Genomic DNA, 24,270 nt, shown 5'->3' on the forward strand with positions numbered 1-24,270 from the left:
GAAATCAATTTTCTAACTACAAAATATGACTTCTTCTGGTCGCATGTTCAGGATATGCATCATTAGTTGTTTTTGGAATGATTTGCATTTGGTCTCAAATCCAATTTGGCGCCTAAAATCCCAAATGGCCATCAAAGGCTGCTGATCATTTCACTTTGTGTGCATTCTTTTTGGCTGGAAAATCTATTTTTGCCCATGAAATTTGACTTTTTTCTGGTTGCATGATATAACTTTTCAAATCAATTTATGTTGGAGTAACTTGTAGTCGACAAAAATGCAATATGGCTGCCAAAATCCAAAATGGCTTCCAATATCCATTGAATCTCACATTTTTCTGCTCCAAAATAATTTTTCAAATGACAATACTCTTTTTTTTCTGGACACATATTTGGGTATTTATGATTAGTTAATTTTGGAATGATTTGCTATTGGTCTCAAAATCCAATATGGTGTGGAAAATCCAAAATTGCTGCCAGACCCGACTGATTTACACATGTGCACTTCTTTTTGGCTGGAAAGTTGAATTGAATAACTGCTGCTTCTTTTAGCAGACTGTATGCCTTTAAATTTTGGCTTGGGAGTTGCTCATTACATTTAGATACACAGCACAGTTCATTTTGTTATTTTTTATTGAGACCAATCTGATATAGTCTTTAAAATGGCATAAAAAAAAACAAATTGATGCTTCTTTTGCACAATCAGATGAGTGCCAGAACTATAAAAGCATTTAAACATGACACTAACTCACAAGTAGTGAATGTTCAGAAATATTCATACAAGGCCTTTAATTTTTTTATTTTATTGTCAGATCAGGTCAGGTTAGATCTGTGACTTGCTACAGGTACCATGTAAACCTGCACTAACCTGTTCCATGGTCGGGTTGTCAGCAACTAAACCGTTTCCCCCACCAAGTTTCTTGGTGAGGAGGGTGTATGATATGGACACCCAGCAGGATTAAAAACAAAACCTGTCAAAGGGCGGAGGAGCTCCTTGTGAGCCAACAGCCATCCATATCTCGTTCCCGACTGTGCTTGCGGATGTCCTCCTGCAGTTGGGTTACTTTTTATTAGGAGGTTGGTGGCAGGATTTGCACTCCGGCCACCGTAAAACCCTTCATTCCGCAAAACATTCCAGAAGCATAAAAAAACTGAAAACCCACTCCGTGGGAGTACCTCCTGTGCAGCTTCCCTTCACAGGGCAGCTCACCGGATTATGGGATTAGGGCAAAGCCTTGAGGACCCCCAAACTTTGATGATAGGAAGGAAACCATGGAGTAACATTCTTGGGTCAGTTTGCGGGAGAGTGTGTCGGAGTGGTGCTGAGGTGTCATCCACCGGACAGCGTCTCCTTGGGTTTACCTGAGGCGGTCCCTTTGCGTGGGTACCTGGAATGTCCGATCCCTAAGAGAGGATGATCACTTGTCTCTGTCATCATCTGAGGTCAAGCGTTTGAACATCGGTATTGCAGCACTCTTTGAGGTTCGGAGACCGGATTGTGGCGAGATCATGTCGGGTGGGTACACCTACTATTGGTCTGGTCGCTCTGATGGTTACCATTCCCAAGGAGTTGCTGTAGCTGTGTCCAATAAGCTGACCCCAATGATAATTGAGGTAACACCGGTCAACGAGTGTATTATGAGACTAAGGAATCATCACTCCTTGGGTGTCATTTCCCTGGTCTCTGTTTATGCTCCGACTGAGGTGATTGCTCTCACCGTGAAGGATGCATTCTACGCCACGCTCGAGTCTGTGGTTGATCAGTGCCCCAGACGAGATACACTTCTAGTCTTGGGGGATTTCAATGTATCGACTGGAACTGATAGGGATGGTTATGAGACGTGTGTTGGTCCCCATGGGTCAGGAACTGTGAACCAGAATAGCACTAAGTTCCTTGACTTTGCAAGAAGTCATGGACTTAGGGTGGCTGGTTCATGGTTTCAGCGCCCACAAGCTCATCGCTGGACTTGGTATTCCAACGCTGGTGATGTGGCAAAGGAGATTGACCATGTCACCGTTGATGGTCACTGGAGGATGATCCAGAACTGCAGGGTCTACCGGAGTGCTCAGTTCCTCAATACTGACCACCGGCTTGTTGTAGCAACTCTTAAGTTGCACCTTAAATCCAGGAGAATGGTACCTTCCCAGCCGAGGCTGGATGTTGGCAAGCTCAAGGATGAGAGGGGAGCTGAGGAGTTTGTGAACAGCCTGAATGGAGATTTGGGGGGTCTGTGTGTTTTGAAGGATCCTGAAGAGTTGTGGAGTGCCTTCAAGACCACCGTCCTTGATGTTGCCGGTAGATGTCTTGGAACTCAATGGAGGGCGAAGAAGAATTTTGTCTCTCAAGGGACACTGGATACCATTGGACAGAGTCGCAGGGCTAGGCTGAATGGCAGAGTTGAGCTGTTCAGGGAGCTGAGGCATAAAACTGTACGTGCGTTAAGGGTGGACAAGGAGGCCTATGGGCGAGGAATCTGTGAGGGGGTAGAGCATCACCTGTGGTCAAGTGATTGTCGTCCCGCTTACAGGGGAATTCGCGCATTGCGTTCATCCGAGCCCATCCCTCGGAGCACTGCAGTTAGAGCAGAGGGTGGTCGGCTCTTGACAGAGGAGTCTGAGTGAAGGCCCGCTGGGCTGGTTACTTTGAGCGGTTGTACCAGGCTGATCTACCAGCTGTCGAGTTGGACATCAGGGGTGTTACAATTCCTGTTGCTGACCCTCCAATCATCTGTGGTTCTCCTTATTTTGTGGAAACACAGGCTGCAGTGAACCGGTTGAAATGGGAAAAAGCTCCAGGGATTTGTGGCATCCATACTGAACTTCTCAAGGCTGGTGGAAATGCTGCACTCGTGTCGTTGCATGCAGTTTTGTGCTCTGCCTGGAATACAGGCATCATCCCAACTGATTGGAATAGGGGCTTTGTTGTTCCTCCCTGGAAAGGGAAGGGTGATCGCTAAGACTACAACAACTACTGAGGGGTGACGCTGCTCTCAGTTCCGGACAACGTCTTTGCTCGGATAATTCTTGATTGGGTTTGCCATCAGCTGCTTCAGCACTAGCGTCCAGAGCAGTCAGGCTTTACACCAAAGAGGTCAATGATTGACCGTATCCTTGCTCTTCGTGTCCTCACCGAACGCAGACGAGAGTTTCAGCTGGGGCTGCTTGCAGCTCATGTCGATCTCTGCAAAGCGTTTGATTCAGTGAATCGGGATGCCCTCTGGAGGATTCTTGGTCTTCGTGGGGTGCCACCAAAACTGATCGATCTGATGTCTGAACTCCACTCTGGAACTGAGAGTGCTGTGAGACGTGGTGGTACCATCTCTGACTTATGTCCCTTTGTTACTGGAGTTCGTCAGGGGTGTGTACTGGCCCCCACACTTTTCAGCACTTGTATGGACTGGATTCTGGGGAGGATGTCAGAGAGATCAAGCTGCGGTGCATCGTTTGGGAATGTCAAGATCTCTGAAATTGATTTTGCAGATGATGCAGTCATCTTTGCGGAGACTCTGGATGTCCTTTTGGGGGTCCTGAAGATGCTGAATGTGGAGTTGGAGCCACTGGGATTATGGGTTTCCTGGGTCAAAACTAAGATCCAGGCCTTCAATGACATCTTGGATGCTGCTATCCTGTCTGTACCTGTTTGTGATGAGGTTGGTGGGGTCACGGAGAGATTCACTTACCTTGGCAGTGTTATTTGTGTCTCTACTGGCTGTGAGCCAGAGGTCAACAGATGTCTGGGTGGGGCCTGGGGATTCATGGATTCACTGGATCATGGAGTGTGGCACTGTCGGTACCTGTGCGGGAGGACGAAAGTCCGAGTCTTCAGATCCTTGGTGCTTCCATTCTTGCTCTGTGGGTGTGAGACTTGGACTCTGACCAAGGATCTGAGATGGAGACTTAATTCCTTTGGTACCAGGTCTCTTCGGAGAATCCTTGGCTATCGCTGGTTGGACTTTGTGTCCAACAAACGGTTGCTGAGAGAGACTCAAATGAGATTTGTTACCTACATAGTCTGTGAGCGTCAGCTGCGGCTGTATGGGCATGTTGCTCATTTTCCTGACGCTGATCCTCCTCACCAGATTCTCTTAGCGAGGGAGTCTCGTGAGTGAAGGAGGCCAATGGGTCGACCACGTGCCTCGTGGTTGCAGCAGGTTGATCGGCATCTCAAGGAGATGGGGATGGGCCAGGCATTTGCCTGGGGGATGGCCAGCCGGAGTTCCCTGGAGTACCGGCGGAAAGTGGACGCAGTGACGCGCTGCTCTGGCGCATGCTTCCATACCTGACCTGACCTTTAATTTTAGGACATTGTCCAGTTGTGTTCGTGTCACTCACTGATGTCCAAATCAGTGTCTGTCTGGGATTCAGGTGAGTGAACTTCATCACGACTGTCAGAAATAGCTGAAATCTTGTCTTGCACAATGGCGCTATCACTGAAAATTTGACCTCCCCTGAGTAGTTGGCTCCTTTGGCCTCATTGTGGCTGGAGCCCTTTCTCCACTTTTCTTTGGGAGCTTTTCTGACAAACTCATGTCCTCTTATTTTACATCTTAATTATTGCCTGTGTAATGAGAATTAGCTTTGCCTTTCAGATCCTGGTGGTAATTTCCCACAATGTATGAGCTTACCATTAAAACAATCACTGAAAACCATAAAGAAGCTCTGCATTCATACAACGTTGACAATTGACAATCTGCACGAGGTGAAATTATCCAGCATCTGTACAAATACATAACTGTATGCTGTGAAAACTACATGTACCTGGTTTAGATCTTGTCTTCGTACTAGTCAGCAATATACTTGGTGGGAACTGCGGGCAGAGAAACCATACTGGCTGAGAACCATCTTCGGTTTCTCCCTATCCTCTGCCTTCAGTGGAAGGACATGTTATGTCTTGTCTCAAACTGGATCCAGGATATGAGTTAGGAGAATAATTTTGAGAGAGTGATAGCGACATTGTGCAAGACCAGATTTCAGCTATTTCTGACAGTCGTGATGAAGTTCACTCACCTGAATCCCAGACAGACACTGATTTGAACATCAGTGAATGATATTAACGCAAATGGACAATGTTGTAAAATTACAGGCCTTGAATGAATATCGCTGAACATTAACTACTTGTGAGTTGGAGTCATGTTTAAATGCTAATAGAGCTCTAGTGCTCGTCCTATTGGACAAAAGAAGCATTGATTTGTTTTATAGACCATTTCAATTGAAGACTATATCAGATTGGTATCATGAATAATTTCAAAACAAACCTTTCTGTGTATCTCAATGTAATAAGCAACTCCTCAGCCCAAATTTAAAGACATACACTCCACGAATAGAAATAGTTATCCAATTCAATTTTCTCACCAAAAAAAGTGCACAAATGTAAACCAGTGGGGTCTGGTGGCCATTTTTGTATTTTGAGATCAATCGTGTCATTCCGAAATTAATTAATTATATTTGTATACCCCAAGATGTGACCAGAAAAAAAGCATATTGTATCATTTGAAAAATGATTTTGGAGCAGAAAAATGTGACATTCAATGGGTCCATCATAATAGTATGCCTGGTGTTGGCTTAATGGTTAGGGTGGTGGGCTTAGGAACCGAGTATCCTGAGTTCAAATCCCACTCGGCTGTTGAATTAATACCAGGTGGGGTTGACTCTGCCTGTCATCCTTCCGAGGTCGGCAAAATGAGTGCCAGCATGCTGGTATCCTGTGTCGGAGTGGCGACCCGTCCAGGATTGTACCCAATAGCCAAGGAGACTGCTTCGGCAGCACCAACGCTCTGCACAGAGTATGGTCCCAGTGGATGGATCATAATAGTGTGCACTCTCTCTTATTTTCTACTTTATACTTATTTTCTGCTGCTCCCCACTCATTTGTCTTTCTTTCAGATGAAATGCAAAACATGTATGTTTATGTTCCTGTACTTCCTCGCCACAAATTATTTCTGGATGCTGGTCGAGGGGTTGTATCTGCACAGCCTCATCTTCCTCACCTTCTATTCCCGGCGGCAGTGCTTCCTCTGGTTCTTCACAGTCATCGGCTGGGGTGAGAGAGAGAGAGACACAGAGACAGAGACAGAGACAGATATAGAGACACAGACACAGTCATGTATATCTACTCACTCAGTCTTGAACAATTTTTAAACTTAATCACTGATGGTCCTTGGGAATGATTATGCATGTTGATTTATTTTTATCCCAGAAGACAGACACAGATTTGTGTTGCGTATGGTGTCTCAGAAGTCTGGACTCTTAGGGAAGAACTGGTATAACCACCCCACAGAAGTCGAGAACATTTTCATTATGCGTTTCATCTGTAGAGGAGCAAAGACGACCGGTACGAGTTCTATCAGCAACACTTGCAGTATCTTTTAATCGCTGCAACACTTTCCCAACGGATCGTAGAGTTGCCTTTGGCTTCTTGGAATGTTTTTCATGAAATAACTCGCATGCCTTCCTCTGGCCTCTTCTGGAAACATGCAACAGCAACAGTTCCACCTTCTCTTGATGGCTGTAGTGACCCTTCGTGGTATGTTAATTCCTGAAAAAAAATATAACCGACGTTAGAAATGTGCTTAACTATAAGAATATAAAGCCTACATTTCCCAATGAGTCCAGACTTTTAAGACACCCTGTGGATAATATATTCTAGGTATTGACAAAGGTTGGACGGAACCTTCTGTTTGATTCCTTATCGAAACCATTTGCCTTTTTATTTTCAAAAGCAAATACTGGTATAGCAAATTGTTACATCTTTTTTATTATTTTTTAATCCTTCCTTAATTTTTTCATCATGCTCTTCCATTTCCTACTCTTTTACTTGTTGCCAATTTATAATTTATATGCCATTGCTAGTTGATTTTCTATTGTACACCAAATCAATGCTCATGGAAGAGCAAGTGATAGAAGGTCGAAAAACAATGTAGTGACCGTGGGCAGTGGGCCACAGTTGGATACAAGCAAGGTAATGAGTAAACAGGAAAATAGGGGAGAGAGGAGGGGAGGAGATTAACCTGCAAGATGAAGAGGGTTCGGGTAGGTAGGGTTAATGGGGAGGACGTGATGTGCTGTTGCACTCCTTGATTGAAGCTCTGGAGGGAAGATTGGGATTGAACCACCTCCAGATGGGACTTCCACAAAAAGGAGAAAAGCGGAGTGGAGGTGGCCAGATAACCTAGATTTTGGCAGTTTAATCAGGAGGGTGTTACTGGAAGCATGCATGCATCCTAAGAGGAGCTGGGCAGGCTTGGAGGAATGAGAGAGCAGAGGTAGCGAGACCAGGGGAGGTGATTAAAAAAAAAACAAAAAAAAACAGACAGGCCACTGATCTGTCTGCGACGTGAGAGCAACAGGTCTTGTTCTTCGACCTCATCATGGGAGATGCCCATTTTTATTTGTATGCAAGTGGTTAGTTTTCTGCATTTCATTTGGGCAGGTATAGTATATCACTTAAATTTACATGATCGCAGCATGCTCACTCTTTCTAAGTCGGTCACTGACCATGAAACATATTCTCGTCCGTTAGAGATCAGCAAATCTTAGACAGTGGGATCTTGCCCCTCCCTGAACAGCATTGGTTGAGCTGTCAATTGATACCGATTGCTATCACATAACAACTCAATGAAGTTACGATCAGTGATGGTATGCACCAATTTAGGCTTCAATTTACAGTTCCTTATCTTGAAGATCTGACTTCTGTCAGTACCCCTGCACTTTTAAAAGAATACTGGCTCATGCGATCTGAAATTTAATTTGCAATCCTAAAACTTCAGAGTATTTATCTCACACTTTAACTGCACACATCCACATTAGGTTTTGTAATTCCAAGCCAAAAGAAAATATCTCGAAAGTGGGAGTGAAACTTTTCAGACGGAGTGGCAACAGATACTTGTATGTTAAACAATATTCCAAAAATGACATAATCACCCTTCTCTGCAATACTTACTCTGACTTAAACTGATTCATCCTATAAGCTACTTGGCTCTTATTTCTGCCTGAAACCCCACTCACTACTTTTTATATTTTCTGTACGATGAGTTTTCAAGCTTTATATTTACTTATTTATTGCAAAATCTCACAACTTCTTATTCCCATTACTCAAACATATTTATATTCGTTCATTTCGTATGCAGCCTGTGGCTGCTGGTTGCATCATTTCTGGAAGTATGGCTATGCCACTGATGCAGTGGCCCCTGCCAGTTAGGGCAGGGATTTGGAAAGAAAAAAATGTATACAGTCAAGGCTCGTGGAAGAGCTGGAACACAGAACGGATCAGGATGCAACATAACAAAGGGAACAGCACGAAGAAAAGGGGGGAAATGACAATAGCAGAACCAAGGGACGAATTAAACGGAGACCGACAGCACGGGATGCGAGTAAGGAATTGTGCGGGTAATTTGGCACCGATGCCACAGATATCTCGCCTAATCTTCATGAAGGTCTCTGTGGGATCTTTAACATGCACCGCCTAATTCTGGCAGACAGGATGCCCAGTTTCACATCCATCCGAGGGACAAAACATGCATTGATGTCTCCCTGTACCTGTGAAACACCAGGATGACAGTTTGTAGCTGGGCCGAGATTCAAACCCAGGATAGATGGCTCATCACCTCATTTATTCACTTGACGTTACGTCAGATTAATAATTTTGCATCAATGTATAAACCTTAAATATTGGATAAGTGCATATTACCATATACTCTGTTGTAAAACAATGAATGAAGATGTTATTGGGGTAAAGCTTACTGTTTGCATCTGTTCTTGTGCAACTTAAGTTATCATGTCATCCTGCCTTTTGAACGACTATTGTGTCTGTAGTTCTGCCACTAGTGTTCGTGTTCTCCTGGGCAGTGGTGCGAGCAACCATAGCAGACTCTCGGTAAGACAGCAAAATCTCAGCCAAACACACTCACCATGTGTTGATGTAATTTGTACATGCAGGCTTGTGCACGTCACAAGCAGCCAGCATTGCACCTGCTTCCCTGATGGTTCTGCACCAAGAGTTTCCATTTTTATTGAGCTTTGGGGTGCATCATTGTGGAATGTACATTCTATTCTCCTTAAAGTTAAGTTCATGATTGTTTATTGAACTTTGAAAAGATTTTGCCATGTTGTCTTGTGTTATATAATCCTGTCTTCGTCTTCTTCCCCAAGTATTTTTTTCTATTTTGTCTTTTCTCCCCATAAACCAGTTGAGCTCATTAGAGACAGAGCGGATGGGAAATTACATAAATCTGTTTTTGAAGTACTAACGGCTACAGCTGGCTCTGAGTGAAAAGCTCAATCGAGGTTATTTTGATTGGTTATCCTGCATGAGAACTCATTGATATATAATGACTGGGACAGTAATTGTGGGTGGTTTCCTCTCTGCAAAAGTACCAGGCTGCTCGTTGGACAGGGGTTCCACAAGATGGATATTACTGCAATCACGTGTAAAGTTTGAGAGTAATATTCTCTGAAAACCTCCCCATCCTACCTCCACATTGGGGATGAGTCATTGCATATTTTTGGATATAGATTGGTTATTTGACTAACTACACTGGTCCAACTGTAAACTGTGTGACATTGCTATGGATTTTGTGCTGTTCATTGGGAGCGGCTGCTTTGAGTGTGAATTGCGGGAGACTGCATTCATTGGCAGTTCAAGAGAGTATGCTTGCTGCATAGGTTGAGGTGCAAGAGCTGAGATATCTGCCTGTTCAACCCATGCTTCAGGTGATTTTGATTTTGATTTTGACAGTGCAGGGCCCATCCTTTGGCTTATTCATTGCTGGCTGCTTAGATATACAAGTGGCCGAATGGGTGAAACAAGGTCTGGATAGAGAATTTTTTTTTTTGTCTCCGTGAACCAATCGCTGTGATGATTCTGCTGGGTGGGCACTTTTGACTTGAGCATTGTCTTAGTGCGTTGGCGACTGGATGCTCATAGTGCTTTGACAGGCACATTTCCTGCCTGATGTTCCTCGAGCAAAAGATCTGCGGTGATGTACTCACCTTCGACTACCAGTCCAAGATGCTCACACTCAGTATCCTTCTTTATGATCATTGCTTATGCCTTGCACTACGGTTAAGAATTGCGGCATAGCCGCCTGCCCCTTCCATACTAGCGGATGCTGCGGGCCCTGTTCTGTGGTGTGGCGGCACCCTTAGATGATCGTCTGCATTGCTGGGACTCTTTGTGCTTGCGGACTTGATTTGGCCTATGGTGCAGTGGAGTGAATCGATCGTTTGTGCTGCTGAGGTTCTTTTTGCTTGTGGGCTTGATTCGGCCCCTGGTCCATGGAGTGAATTGGCGGTTTGTGCTGCTGAGGCTCTTTGTGCTCATGGATTTGATTCGGTCCATGGTGCGGTGCAGTGAATCGGTGGTTTGTGCTGCTGAAGCTATTTGTGTTCGTGAGCTTGATTTGGCCTGCAGTGCGGTGCAGTGAATCGGTGGTTTATGCTGCTGATGTTCTTTGTGCTCGTTGACTTGATTCAGCCTGCCATGTGATGGAGTGAATCAGTGGTTTATGCTGCTGAGGTTCTTTGTGCTCGTTGACTTGATTCGGCCTGCCATGTGATGGAGTGAATCGGTGGTTTATGCTGCTGGGACTCTGTGCTTGAATAGTGCAGCAGATAACTGCAAAAATACTTCGGTTTGTAATGCAAGCATGAAATTTGGCACAAATACTCTTTGAGGTCCACTTTTTTCAAAAAAGGTGCTGGCCATGCAAAATTCCAAGATGGCGACCATTTTTCAAGATGGTCGCCATATGCACAGAAAACTCCTCTTCTGCAGCTAAATATTTGAAACAAAACACAACATTAAGGGTGTAAACCAAAGTTTTTTTTGTGTCTAAGATTTTAGCATTATTATTTTTCGTAATGTAACACCTCACAGCATGGTTGTAACAAAGATGGCATCCAAGATGTCTACCGCAAAACCAAAACAATGCTCATATTTCAGGAAATAATTGACATAGACTCATAATTTTTGGATCGAAACCTAACCCAGGTTTTTGGGATCAACTAATTTGGTGGACATGGCTTTCGATTCCTATTTCCCATGCATACTGATCAAACAAAGGTGGGAGTCCAAGATGGCTGCCACAATAGCTATAAACCATTGTTCACGAACTAGCGTTTGGAACAAAAGCAAGATTTTTTTTTAAGGTTTACTAACTTGACAGATATGGTTCAGATATGGACAGAAAAATTCTTCCCATTTTGTAAAGGGAAAATCATCCATGGACGGTTAGTCATCATCGGAGATGCTGAGGTCATGCTCATGCAGCATTTCTACCAGGCTTCTCTTCCTGAGAAGAAAATAAAATAATAATAAAAAAAACACCCCCTCCACTCAAAGAGGTGAAAAGCTATTAGACCTCACACCTGCAACTGCATAGTGTTGTGCAGCTCAGACCCAGTCTGCAGCACTTGCACCTCCCACGACAGCCTGATTTACAGCCGCATTTGGTCAATTGTTGGCAACTTTGAGAAATGGGAGAGTTGGCTGTCCAGAAGACCTGCCATTCTTCACCAAACCACTGCCATCCCCAGTCAGCAGGGCTCTCTGCTTCTGGCTGACATTGGGTTGCCTGGGCCCACATACAACCAGCCTGGTAGGCAGCAGGTCTGGTGTGTTGGAGCAGAGCTGCTCTGGTTGGTGGAATGGCCTCGTAAGGCCTCCGCTTTCTGGCAAACACGTCAAGCCTGGCCTCGTCCACAGTGGCAGCAGTGCTGGACCTGTCATACATCAGTATGACAAACTTCTCCAGTATCTCTCGGTCGCCATCTCCCACTGTGAGAGGGTACTGATTCGGTTTGGATTTTTTTTTCGATTTGATTTTTTTTCGTGGCCAGCGCCATTTTTTAACACAGTAGACCAAAGAGAGTATTTGTGCCAAATTTCATGCTTGCATCACAAACCAAAGTATTCTAGGGGTATTTTGCAGTTATCTGCTGCACCGGAAGCAGTTTCCTTTGTCTTCTCTTCCCCATATTTTTGTTTTGTTTGCTTTATGTCAAAAAAAATTTCTTGCCTTCACATTTAAGTTCGAATTTAAGCTGGTGCACATTTTAGCCCTTAGTCTGAATGATTTACCAAGGTTTAGTGAAGCCTGTGCTAAAAAATTCAATCATTTTCCTCCTGATTGTTGCTGCACTGAAATGAACCGTAATTTTTAATGTATATTTTCAACTATTCATTTGCCCGAAGTGTCGGTTCAGTTTACGAGTATGTGTGTATGTATATATATATATAACCAATTAGATTACACAAACAAAATTTCAGATAACATGAGAAAATAATCGGTAAGTCTCATTGTAAATAAACACGATCGGGTGTCATCAAGCGTGCTGTTAAATGCATGTAAAAAAAAAGTTAATTCATAACAGGATCATTGGAATGGCAAACGTTGCCACGTGTGGTAAAGAGGTGGGGGAAGGGAGGTTTAGGTGAGGTTGGGGGTGGGCTAGCTCTCATTTAACAGCAGGGTAAGTACTAAGTGGAATCCCCATGCAATGTCCGGGATTCCCCAGTGCGTTTATGCAAGAGAGGTCCAAACGCAAAAGGTTAAATCCACCACCTCCTGCATGGTCAATGTGGCTGTTTCCTCTGTGTGCCAAGTCTCCAGAATCCGTCTTCTGATCCCGTTTGGGATTGAGCCCAAAATGCTAACCCTATCCCATAAAGGTGTGTGTCCTGCCTTGAGCCCATGTTTGGCAATTACAGACCTGTTGGGATAATTGCACTCAACGGCCTTGCGGTGTTCAGCGATACACTGGCCTAAGGTCCTACCTGTCTCTCCCACATACTCGGCTCCACAACCACAGGGTATTGCATACACCACCCCTGCTTTGTTCTTCCTCGGTGACTTGTCCTTTACCCTCATAAGGGCTTTCTTGAGAGTGAAGACCGGTTTTAAACTTACCCTCACTCCTGCCATTTTCAATCCCATGCAAATCCTCTGCGATACACCCGGTATAAAAGGAAGAACACAAAAACCCCTGGGTTGTTCTTCCGGTCCCAGTCTGTTGTGTAGGCCATATCAAATCGTTCTCCTTTTTGGTAGCAAGCTGTCTGGGTAACCGTTAGCCCTCAAAACCTTCAGAAGATGGTTGACTGCTCTCATCTTGTCTTCGATGGGTGGATGGTATCTCACTTGCTCTTTTCGAAAGGGTGCGTACTACTGATCTTTTGTGCGCCAATGGATGACAGGAATCGAAGTCGAGGTAGCGGTCGGTGTGTGTAGGCTTTCTATATATTGTGACCTTCAAGGTTCCTTTGGGATCCTTTGTTACGAGCGTGTCTGGGAAGGGAAGGGCTCCATTCTTCTCCTCTTCAAGGGTGAAATTGATCAATGGAAAGGTTTTACTGATGGCCTCATGTATGGAGTCTGAATCTACATTAACAAATACCAAAAGTGAAAGCAGAAATCGAATAAAACTTAAACAGTCATGAAGTCACTTGGAAGCAAATGGAAGGAAGCTCCTTAGCTCATGTTACCTTATGTATAAATCCACAATACGACGTAAAAACGTTAAAAAACACTCGATTTTTCACAAACCTTGCTGCAATCGAGTGTTCAGCTACCTTCGCAACTATGAAAAGTGAAAACAGAATTCTTTTTTTTGTATGCATTGTGGAGGCTCATATGAGAGCTAACACACAACGCACAGCAAGGGGGGCATGAGACAAGAGGCACGTGAGTGGGAAGGACAAAACAGTGGGGAACATTAGGAGATCTGTGGAAGGGAGAGGGATGGGGTGGGGAACATGGGGAATACAAGATGGACATTACAGGGACTTTCAGGAAGGAAAGCAGGGAATTTGAAGGAGGTGGTTTGGGGTGGATTAATGGGGGTAGAAAAGATCGAGGTTTTTGGATGGGGGAAGATAAAAGGTGGTGGTGAACAACTGTTTTGAAGGCCTGGAGGGAAGAATGAGATTGAACAGAGTGTGGGAGTTTATTCCAAAGGCAGGAAAAAGAAGAATGAAAGAGTGAAGGTGAGCAGTGATTCTTGATTTTGGTAGTTTTACCAGAAGGGGGTTGTTGGCGGACCTTGAGCGCCCTGCACATATATGGTGGGGTCATATCGCAGACAGAGAAGGGGGGGCGAGGCCAGAGAGGAGACGGTGGAAGACAGAAAGACCACCGAACAGCCTGCGGTGAGAGAGTGAGAGGCCCAAAGACTTCGCCTCATTGCGGGAGATGCCAATGATCCGAAATGCCTTGGTTTCCACAGCATGAAGCCGAGAAGGTGAAATAAAAGGCAGGAGCACCAGCCCAGAGGGGAGAGCAGTACTCTATCAGGCTGTGGATGAAAGCTTTGTACATGGTCAGGAACTCAGGTGGGCTGGGGAAGGACTTTGCACAACAGAGGATTCCCAGTCGGCAACTGGCTTTGGCGGCCAGGTTGGAAATGTGGCTTTCCCAGGAAAGATCATGGCAGATAGTGAGACCCAGAAGCTTGAATGAAAGGACTTCTTCCAAAGGATTGTTGAGAAAGTCGATGGGGGGGAAGGGGGGATTCTAAATGGTCCTTTCAGACAGACATAGTGTGAGTGCTAGTTAAAATTGATTTAAAGTTCAAATAAATGCGAGGCCGCTCAAAGCAAAAACCAGCTACAGAGTACATTCTCAAGATAAATTCCTTTCCCATGCTGTAAAACACAATGTTTAAAGCATCCATGTACAATCCTTGTATAATCTAACAGCTTATAACATCAAGTATGTGGTGAAATGCATAACTTCTATGAAAAAATTAATTTACACATCTTTATTAGAAGAAAACTGGTGCGGCCTTGCATATATCCAAGGTCCCACCCACGTTACCATCAGCTAGGCCCGAACTTAAACATTAACAACTTGACCATTACAAATACAGCTATTCGAAGGTATGAAGATCAGGCATTCGATGATAACAGTAAAGAAAGTGAAAAAAACATTTTGAGCGTTTTATCGTTAAGAAATCTTTGCAGCCTGTTCCAAGTCGAGGCATGGTTGAGCAGGCCAAAAAAACATGGTGGCTTCAGACCCCACTGAGGTAACGCAGGATAGGCCTTAATACCCCAGAGAATGAGGTGGCTGAGGACCGCCTGATAAAGGGTATCATTAAATAAGGTTGCTAATTATCTTCAAAAGGGATTTTAATTAACGCAAACACCCAATTTTCACTCATGCACTTCCACGGAGCTCCCTGAGCATGCATGAAAAGTTTCAGGCTGCTTGGTTTCATGTTTATGGAGGACACACACACGCACGCACGCACGCACGCGCGCACACACACACACACACACATTTATTGGGAAAGATTAGAGTAAAACGACTTTAAATGAGTATGTTCTCTAATCGAACAGTGACTGACTAACGAAACAATGTTAAGCGAAGACTTATTGTATATATATGTTTGATATTTACCGCAAGCACAAAGCACAAAGCGGAGTTACACAATTGGTTCACTCTGTCTGATCGACATCAGTCAATGATTGAGGAACTAAGGAATTTCAATTGAATTTAATGTTTTGAACACTGTAGAACATGAATCAGGGCATGAATCGGTATACAAATCTGCAGCTTATCAGTACTTTGGCTCTAAGTTTGGCAAAGTGTCAGGAATGTCCTCTGAGCACGCATTCACATAGAGGAGTGAGATTAAAAAAAAAAAAATTTCGGTCTGTCTATCTGGCAGTCAAACAAAATTGAAAATCATGCCAAACAGGAAACCTCCTGTTTTTAGCGAAGTCATAAAGGACACAAACAACAGGCACGAAAAAACTGATGCAACGTGTTAAATACGGTGGTGTAAAAGAGGGGGCATCAACGGCGGGAAACTTCAGAAGTTTTTGTTTTTTTCTACAGCTTTTGAAATCTTTATTTTATTTCAAGTGAATTATACATATGAGCACTGGAGAATACAAATCGCCTTGTTTGCACTTCCAAAAACCTGCAGTTTAGCAGTATTTGGGCAATGTTGTATGCCGTCTCAACCAATCAAACTTGCAACTCGTGCTCTCAGGGTGGGGGGACTTAGAAATTCTTCTTCTTCTTCTTCTTCTTCTTCTTCTTCTTCTTCTTCTTCTTCTTCTTCTTCTTCTTCCAATAAACTGTTTTCAATAAGTCAATTTCCAAGTTCCAATAAAGTCCCATGTTCCTTTTTCTCAAGACTGAGTGGGGTGATGTGTTTTTTGACTTCTCTGGTAAACAAGTTCAACATTGAAGATAATAAATCCAGAATTTACCTTTAGTTCAGTCATGGTTTTCTTCTTAATGTTCATTCATTCATACATGCTCTTTATAGTCAATCACCTCAATTGAGTTTCCAAAAACTTACTTGCATATACTCCGTTGTATAAATTTGTTATCTGAAATTGTAAGCTACATTAGTGTTCGGCCATTCTTGTAACAGTTTCAGCAAGCAAGTCCTTTAGAGTTTAGACCATCGCAGTGTATGATCACTTCCCTTTTTTTTCATACTGATACAAAATTGCTTTCAGGAAACTTTTTACTAACCATCGTGAACCTTGTAAGACAAACCAAGTATTTTTTTTATACAATGAGAACTTTGTTTGGACATTCAATAAGTTAACTTGATCATACCGCATGTGATAGTAATGTATTATTGGCATGAGCCCAGGATAAGACCGCATCACATTTTATAGCTGGCCTACACATCGTGTCCTGAGCTTGTTTCATCAACTCATTATCTGGCTTGAAAACAAAATGTCTTATGCTTCACTCATGTAATTTGTGGTTTGATCTCACTTTTTTATCATTGCATCAATTTGAATTATCTTTCGTACATCAGTTATTGTTCTTGGTTTCTGTGATTGTAGGTGCTGGGATATGGAAACCGACAATAATTATGAATGGATTTATGAAGGTCCAATCCTGTTCTCAGTCGTGGTAAGTTTTCACAAAGGGGGGTTGTCACTAATCACTATTTAAAATGCCATTCAGGAAGGGAGTTGTATTTTCTCTGGTAGGGTGATGAATAGTTGCTTTATCATGAATGATCACAACTATAATTTGAAATGGTAACTCATAGGAGGTAAATCTGATTGGACTGTTTGGTGTTCCCATCTGAATACTTCGTTAAAGAGGATGGGATCCCCCATTCAAGTCCATACTACACTGTGTTTTGTTCATTTTCTGCTAATATTCTTGAAGTTCATAGAAAATATAATGATGTCTTTTCATCTCCTCGTCATGCATACAGTGTGTACACACTCCACCAGGTACCTTAGATCATGGTAAGAAAAAAAAACACATCCAAAAAACTGGGAGATAAACATATTGATTGAACTGAGAAATTGTATTGATTAGATGCTGGTCTGATAAATGGAACATGTCCTTCAACCCCAGAATATCTTGCAGTGTCACCCCGTTGCTCCAGAAGGATCATCAAATAAACCCACTTATCTATTTGTACATTCAGCCATTGGAAGAGGTTCAGTCTCTTGGGTATAAAGGCATCAACATCAGCCATGATCTCTCTTGGTCCAACCATATAGCAAAGCTGGTTTCTCTCACCAGCCATAGACTGTGCATCCTCCGTCTTTCCAAATCCTCTCTTGAAAGATCAGAATGAGCCACAGCATGCAAGGCCTTTGTCCATAGCTCAGTAGAGTACTGTTCTCTACTTTGTGCTGGCATTCCAGCATCAGGTCTTTCTCTCCTGAGAGTGGAATCTAAAGCTCTCACTGGCATCTCCCATGATGTGTCCAAAGCATAAAGCCTATTGCTCTTACATCACAGATTGGTGGCCTCTCTCTTTTTACCATCTCTCCTCTCGTCTCGCTTAATTTGCTCTCTCAGTTCTCTGGCCATCTCCAGCAAATCAAGGATGCACATTATTCTTCCAGTGAAGCTTCAAAAATCCATGCCGACAGGACACCTCCACTCTTTTGTACCTCTTTTCTCCCATCTGTGGAGCCACCTTCCTCGAAAGCTGTTCCATCACACACTTCCCTCCATGGCTTCAACCAGGGAATGCACAATCATCTCATATTGCCACTTCCACCCTCCTCCACAACCTCCATCCTCACCCAAATATTTTTTGACCTCGATGACCTTGCCTTGGACCAACCCTCTTCCATGCAGGTTGCTGTGTTAACTCTCCTATTCTCGAACCTGTAAAGCTTTTCCTCCACTATTTTCGAACTCCGCTTTTCCATTTTGTTCATTAATGCCCCACTGTTCAGCCATGCCTTCCATCACCTTGATTTTTCATGAGCCTCAATCTTGTCAAGAAAACAGATTTCTTAAACTGATAATTATTTTTGAATTTTTCACTTGCTTATATGCCTAATGGCACGAGAGAGTGGGAGGGGGGGGGGGAGATCAGAGAGAGATTCTCGTATGACAACACGCATGACCAAGCAGCAAACGTTGAGATGCCTGCAGATGAAATAATGAAAAAGCTACTTTTTGTATTTAGACAAATTAAGTGTATAAACCTTTTCTATCAAAATCTTTTTTTGCAGGTGAATTTTTTGTTGCTGCTAAATATTGTACGGGTTATCATGATCAAACTGAACCAAAACAACGCAGGCCATCAACAAGCCTCCCAACGACATAGGTACAAGTCCCATCGCATTTTGTGATGACATTGCTGATCACAATGAAGATAACAACATTAATCAGTGTCATTTTGATTTCAGGAAGCTTATAAAGTCCACACTCGCACTGATGATGCTGTTTGGAACACACTATGTGGTGGGTTTTGGATATGAACACTTTAGAACGACAATGCTGTGGAAAATCGGGATGTATTTTGAAATCTTCTTCAGTTCCTTCATGGTGAGCATGATTCATACCTCCTTGCCCAAGAGGCTGCCATTACATCTTAATCTTCACAATGTATTGCAATCCTTTCAATGTCAACACTTAAGAGTTGTTCTTTATGGATTATTCAGAAAAACAAAACATCATGTAAGATACATATTGTACATCGGATACACATTGTTCAGATACACTTTGGTAAGACATCACAACATCATGAAACATAAAACCAGACATAATGTTAATTATTTTAGCCCTTTAATCAGATATGCAAATTTCAGGTGTTGTTCATGCATTTAATCCGTAAACGTCATTGTGAGATATCGTTGAAATGCAACATTGCGATCATGGAATGTACATGGATCCTGACAAATACGTTTTCCTGTTTGTTTTTTGGGGGTTTTTTGCAGCTATTGAGGGTCAGTGGAGCTAAACAATAGAAGGATTAACATTCCAATAATGGAATTTCAGCTCTTCCATGAGCCTTGATCTCTGTGAAAATAGAATATTTCGTGAACAGAATAGAAGCTAGTAGATATATGAGACATATCAAGTGAAATCGAGATCTCTTGCACATTGTGAGCAGCTCCTGAGTGTTGAGAAATGATCTAGCCCAGCAAAAAGAATGCCCTTGGAGGGCAGATTGGTGACATAGTTGTCCCATAAAACGTTAGAGCTGATGGTGAGATGAAAAATTTCCAAAGACTGAACCTCAGAATGTGTTTGATTATAAAAACAAAAAGGCATCATTAGGTTTTCCTGGCAGTCTTCCTGGTATCTGATATATATATATATATATATATATATATATATATATATATATATATATATATATATATATATATGTATATATATATATATATATATATATATATATATATATATATATATATATATTTGATTTGGCAGATTTAACTATATTAAAAAATATATATATTGTTACGAATTCTGGCCCGCCCGGCGTGCGATCAGCCACGTAACTCGAATCGCGACCGCGTCGCCCACCGGAACGGACAATTCAGTCGTGACCCTCCTTGGAACTACCACCAGGAGCTAGTCACGGGTGGGTCTTTCGACCCCACCACAATCGTGCCAATCGGCCACCCGCGCAGGATCGGATTGTTCGCCAAACTCGACCTACCTAAGTACCTGCGCGAGTAGTTAACCGGGCGATCGTACCTCGCCGCTGGCCGGCCTCGGACACGAACCACTTAAGCAGTCCGTTCCGTGCTTCAGTGATAACCGAGCGGTGTTATCGCCGACCCCGACGGATATGATTCTATTTACTGGGTGCTTACACCATTCTACCAATTCCTTCCATGATGCAAGATGAAACTTTCAAGCAAGGGAAAGAACACAACGAAACGGGGAACAGTTCAACAAGCACATTTATTGCACACTCAGACAAGGCACGTATTTACAGCCATACAGTAAATCATGCACGTACACAGTGAAAGCAAGCAAAGGCCAAGTTACAACCGAATATTTATTCACACAATTACTTAAACAGGTTTACTTTACAAGACGTCGCCAACACATGCACTTACACAAAAGCAAAGAAAAGCCACCCTCCAAGACAAGGGTGGCAGACAGGTCCGTGGACCAAATGTACGTGGAACCTGGATGAGCGGCCAGGTCCACGAGACCGAAGGGTCTTACCCGCGCCCTCGTGGCGTGATGGCGGGCAAGCCACGATGTCAGTGTAGCTGCGCCTGGCTTCGTTCCCCTGGCATGGCCGGTGAGCTCTCTCCGGCATTCTCCGCGCAGGCACGTGTTTCACCGTCGGTACCACGGTTGGGGAGGGGAACGGATGGGGTTACCGGCGCTTCCTTACTGCGGAGCTCGGTAAGGGAGCGGGGAATTGCTGACGCTCCGTCCAACGAGTTGACGCTCTGGACCGCACTGGCTCCGGCGAACTCGTCCTGGCTGTGGCCTCCACTACGCCCCCTTCTCCAGCGGCGGTCCTCACTCAGCCCTCTGGTTTGCCTCTGAGCCCTCCTCCGTGTCCCTCCTCCACTCAGCAACTCGCCCTCTTCGCCCTCAACTTCGACCTGAGCTCCGAGCTCCTTCCTCTCCGTCGATCGCCCCCCATCTGCCTTTCCCCGTCTGCTTCAAGCTCCGTCTCCCGACTCTGCCCCACCGACACTGCCGCAAGCTGCATTGTGCTCGCGCTTATATAGGCCGGGGGAGGAGTGCATATGTAAATTTGTGGATCACAGTGGGTTTGGAGGCGGGGCTACACCACCTGATGCTCAGCCATTGGTTGGATAAAAAGTGGGCGTGAATGATTCCTGATCCGATTTCTTCTTCGAAACGATCCCATTCACAACCCATGGCACGACGTTCGGTAGAAAGGTGAAGGTGGTGGGAGTTTGCTGTGGTGGTTTGGAAAGGGTGTTGGTGGTGGCGATTTGGTTGTTGGCGGGCGTCGTTTGAGAATGGGGGCGAGGCGATGTTTGCGGTGTGGAGTTGTGGAGGTGAACGGGGTGAAGGTGGTGGTGGTTTGGTGTAGTTGTTTGGGAGCGTTGTTGGTGGTGGCGATTTGGTTGTTGGGGGATGATTGGTCCAAAATAATGATAGAGAAAGAAAACGGCTATCTCAAAGGATCGCAGCCCTGTGAACACGGAAATGCCCTCTAAACAACGGTGAGGAAATCTAACGACACAATTACTTATCGTCATAACTGATCTAAGGCCCTTTATGGTGGTCTGCGAATTTCCACAGCCGTAACACTATATATATATATATATATATGTATATACAGTGTGGGGCATTTATATATGATTGTTTTATTGTCCTTATAACGTTTTTGTTTCTAAACGTGTGGCCCTAAATGGAGTTCTTTCATCCCCTCTTCCTGTGCAGGCTGGAGTTCCTCAAGGTAGCGTTCTGGGCCCTGTTCTTTTTCTGGTTTTCATCAATGATCTTTCGGACTCTCTGGAAAATCCTCTATTTCTCTTTGCCGACGACTCCACCCTCTGCCGTACCATCTGTCATCCCTCAGACCGGCAAGCAGCAGCTTCTTCGCTCACTGCAGATCTGGATAAAATCACAAACTGGTCCAACACGTGGAACATGTCTTTCAATCCAGACAAATCTCACACTCTCACTATGTCTCTTCGAAAGGACCGTTTAGAAAACCCCCCATCCACTTTCTCAACAATCCTCTGGAAGAAGTCTTTTCTTTCAAGCTTCTGGGTCTCACTATCTGCCATGACCTTTCCTGGGAAAGTCACATTTCCAACCTCGCCTCAAAAGCCAGTCGCCGACTGGGAATCCTCCGTCGTGCAAAGTCCTTCCTCGGCCCTCTTGAGCTCCTGACCACTTACAAAGCTTTTGTCCGTAGCCTGATGGAGTACTGCTCTCCCCTCTGGGCTGGTGCTCCTGCCTCCCACCTTTCTCGGCTTCACGCTGTCGAAACCAGGGCTTTTAAGATCATTGGCATCTCCCGCAATGAAGCTGAGTCTTTGGGCCTCTCACTCAATCACCGCAGGTTGGTCGGTGGTCTTTCTGTCTTCTACCGACTCCTCTCCAGCCTTGCCCCCCTGCTCTCTCTGCGATTTGTCCCCACCACATTTCCACAGGGCGCTCAAGGTCCGCCAACAACCCCCTTCTGGTAAAACTACCAAAATCACGAATCACTGCTCATCTTCACTCTTTCATTCCTCTTTTTTCCCGCCTTTGGAATAAACTTCCTCACTCTATTCTTTCCCATTCTTCCCTCCAGGCTTTCAAAACAGCTGTTCACCACCACCTCTTATCTTCCCCCATCCAAATCCTCGATCTTTTCTACCCCCGATAATCCACCCAAGCCCACTTCCTTCAATTCCCCTGCTTTCCTTCCTGAAAGTCCCTGAAATGTCCATCTTCTCTTCGCCATGTTCCCCGTCCCATCCCCATCCCTCTCCCTTCCACAGTTCACCTAATGTGTCTGTTCCCCACTGTTTTGTCCCTTCCACTCCCACCCCTCTTGTCTCATGCCTCCTTGCTGTGAGTTGTGTGTTAGCTCTCATACGAGCCTCGACAAGGTATCCAAAAAAAAAAAAAAAAAAAAAAAAAGTTTCGATACAACATAGGCACATACTTCTCGTTTTTAAAATCAATTTTGATTCTTTATTTCTTAAAAATTACATAAGTCAAATGGGCCCCTTTCAAATTCGTGCATTCATGCCAGCGGATCATCATATTGTTCATTACTGCAAGCAATGTCTCTTGATCAATAGAGCGGATGGTTATAGTGATGTTTGCCTTCAATTCATTGATCGATGTTGGATGTTCCTTATAAACTTTCCCCTTCAGAAATCCCCATAGGAAGAAATCTGGTGGAGTTAAATCTGCCAAATCAAAGTGTGCCTCGTCTGTCATGATGACCTTGTTTGTGAAATTGGCATGCTCATTGCATATTTAAAAAAATTAAAAATTAAAAACTATATATATATACATGCTTATTGCATTTAAAGTGCTCCATCATTAAAAAAAACATTCAAGTATTATCTGTAAAACAAAGAAAACAATAATTAGTTATGCCAAGACTGCTTCTGGCTAGAAAGATTGCAAATGTGTCGGATATAAATACCCCACTACATATATATATATATATATATATATATATATATATATATATATATATATATATATATATATATATATATATATATATGTGTGTGTGACTTTTCCTTTGTCTTTATAACCAAAACCATGAGGTGGAACAAGCAGGCGTGCCGAGCCGGCAGAAGCCCCGCCTTCCTGGGTTTTGTGCGAGCAGGCCACACCCTGGAGGCGGAGGATATAGGCGTGATCGAGAGGCAGGTTGCTTGCACATTGTGAGAGGCTTCGTACTCCTGTATAGGACGGGAGATCGGCAGTGTGTACACACGAGGTCAGTGTGAGGAACGCACGAGACAGAGTTGATTCAGAAGCGAATCAGAGCTGGGAGTTCAGGGCTTGCACATTTTTGGAGAGCCATGATCAGAGCAGAGGCACAAGCCACATTTTGAGAGGTGAGGGGAGAGAGAGAACACGTGAGAGGAGGAGGAGAGTTCAGAGTGAGCGCACGCACGAAGCAAGACTCTTGTTTGAGTCGTGAGAAACGGACCCCGGGCCTCGTGTATGTCGTAGCCGGTCGGTGAGGCCGATCGATGCACGAAGCAGCGACACATCTGAGCCTTGGTGTTGAGTGCCACTCGCGGAGTGCCTGGCTTGCGTTTGTCCTGCTACGAGAGAAGTGATGGCGCCATTTGCGCGTGTCTACACGTGCGAATTGAAGCGCCTCGATTCCAAGTTCCACAGGGACCAACTCTGGGCCAAGCTAAGTGCAGGAGTGGATGAAAGGAAGGTGTTTTCTTTTTATTTTGTTTCCCTGTCGTCTGTGTTTGAGTCTGTGTGGTGTGAGGAGGCGCCTTGACTGTAGGATTTATTTATTTCATATTATTATCATTACCTTTTGAATTATCGTCCTTTGTAAATATTTATTTTATTTTCATTAAAATGTATTCCTTATAAGAAACTGTTCGTGT

General features: G+C 44.0%; 1 protein-coding gene across 5 annotated transcripts in view; it reads left to right on the forward strand.

Annotated features, from left to right (window-relative positions):
• Positions 1-24,270, forward strand: part of LOC147029530 (parathyroid hormone/parathyroid hormone-related peptide receptor-like) — a 95,123-nt gene that overhangs the window by 47,315 nt on the left and 23,538 nt on the right. For 4 of the 5 annotated variants that reach the window (XM_085872651.1, XM_085872648.1, XM_085872650.1 and 1 more), the window contains 6 exons: positions 5,880-6,036; positions 6,193-6,327; positions 8,808-8,868; positions 16,807-16,876; positions 18,457-18,551; positions 18,634-18,772. In XM_085872651.1, the coding sequence (XP_085728777.1) occupies positions 5,880-6,036; positions 6,193-6,327; positions 8,808-8,868; positions 16,807-16,876; positions 18,457-18,551; positions 18,634-18,772 (657 nt within the window). The remainder of the gene's footprint in view (positions 1-5,879; positions 6,037-6,192; positions 6,328-8,807; positions 8,869-16,806; positions 16,877-18,456; positions 18,552-18,633; positions 18,773-24,270) is intronic. The other variant, XM_085872652.1, reaches the window with a different exon arrangement.

This window comes from Eptatretus burgeri, chromosome 3, assembly GCF_056783735.1.
Source record: "Eptatretus burgeri isolate ZD-2024b chromosome 3, Ebu_testis_v1, whole genome shotgun sequence".
In the NCBI taxonomy this organism is placed as follows: domain Eukaryota; kingdom Metazoa; phylum Chordata; class Myxini; order Myxiniformes; family Myxinidae; genus Eptatretus; species Eptatretus burgeri.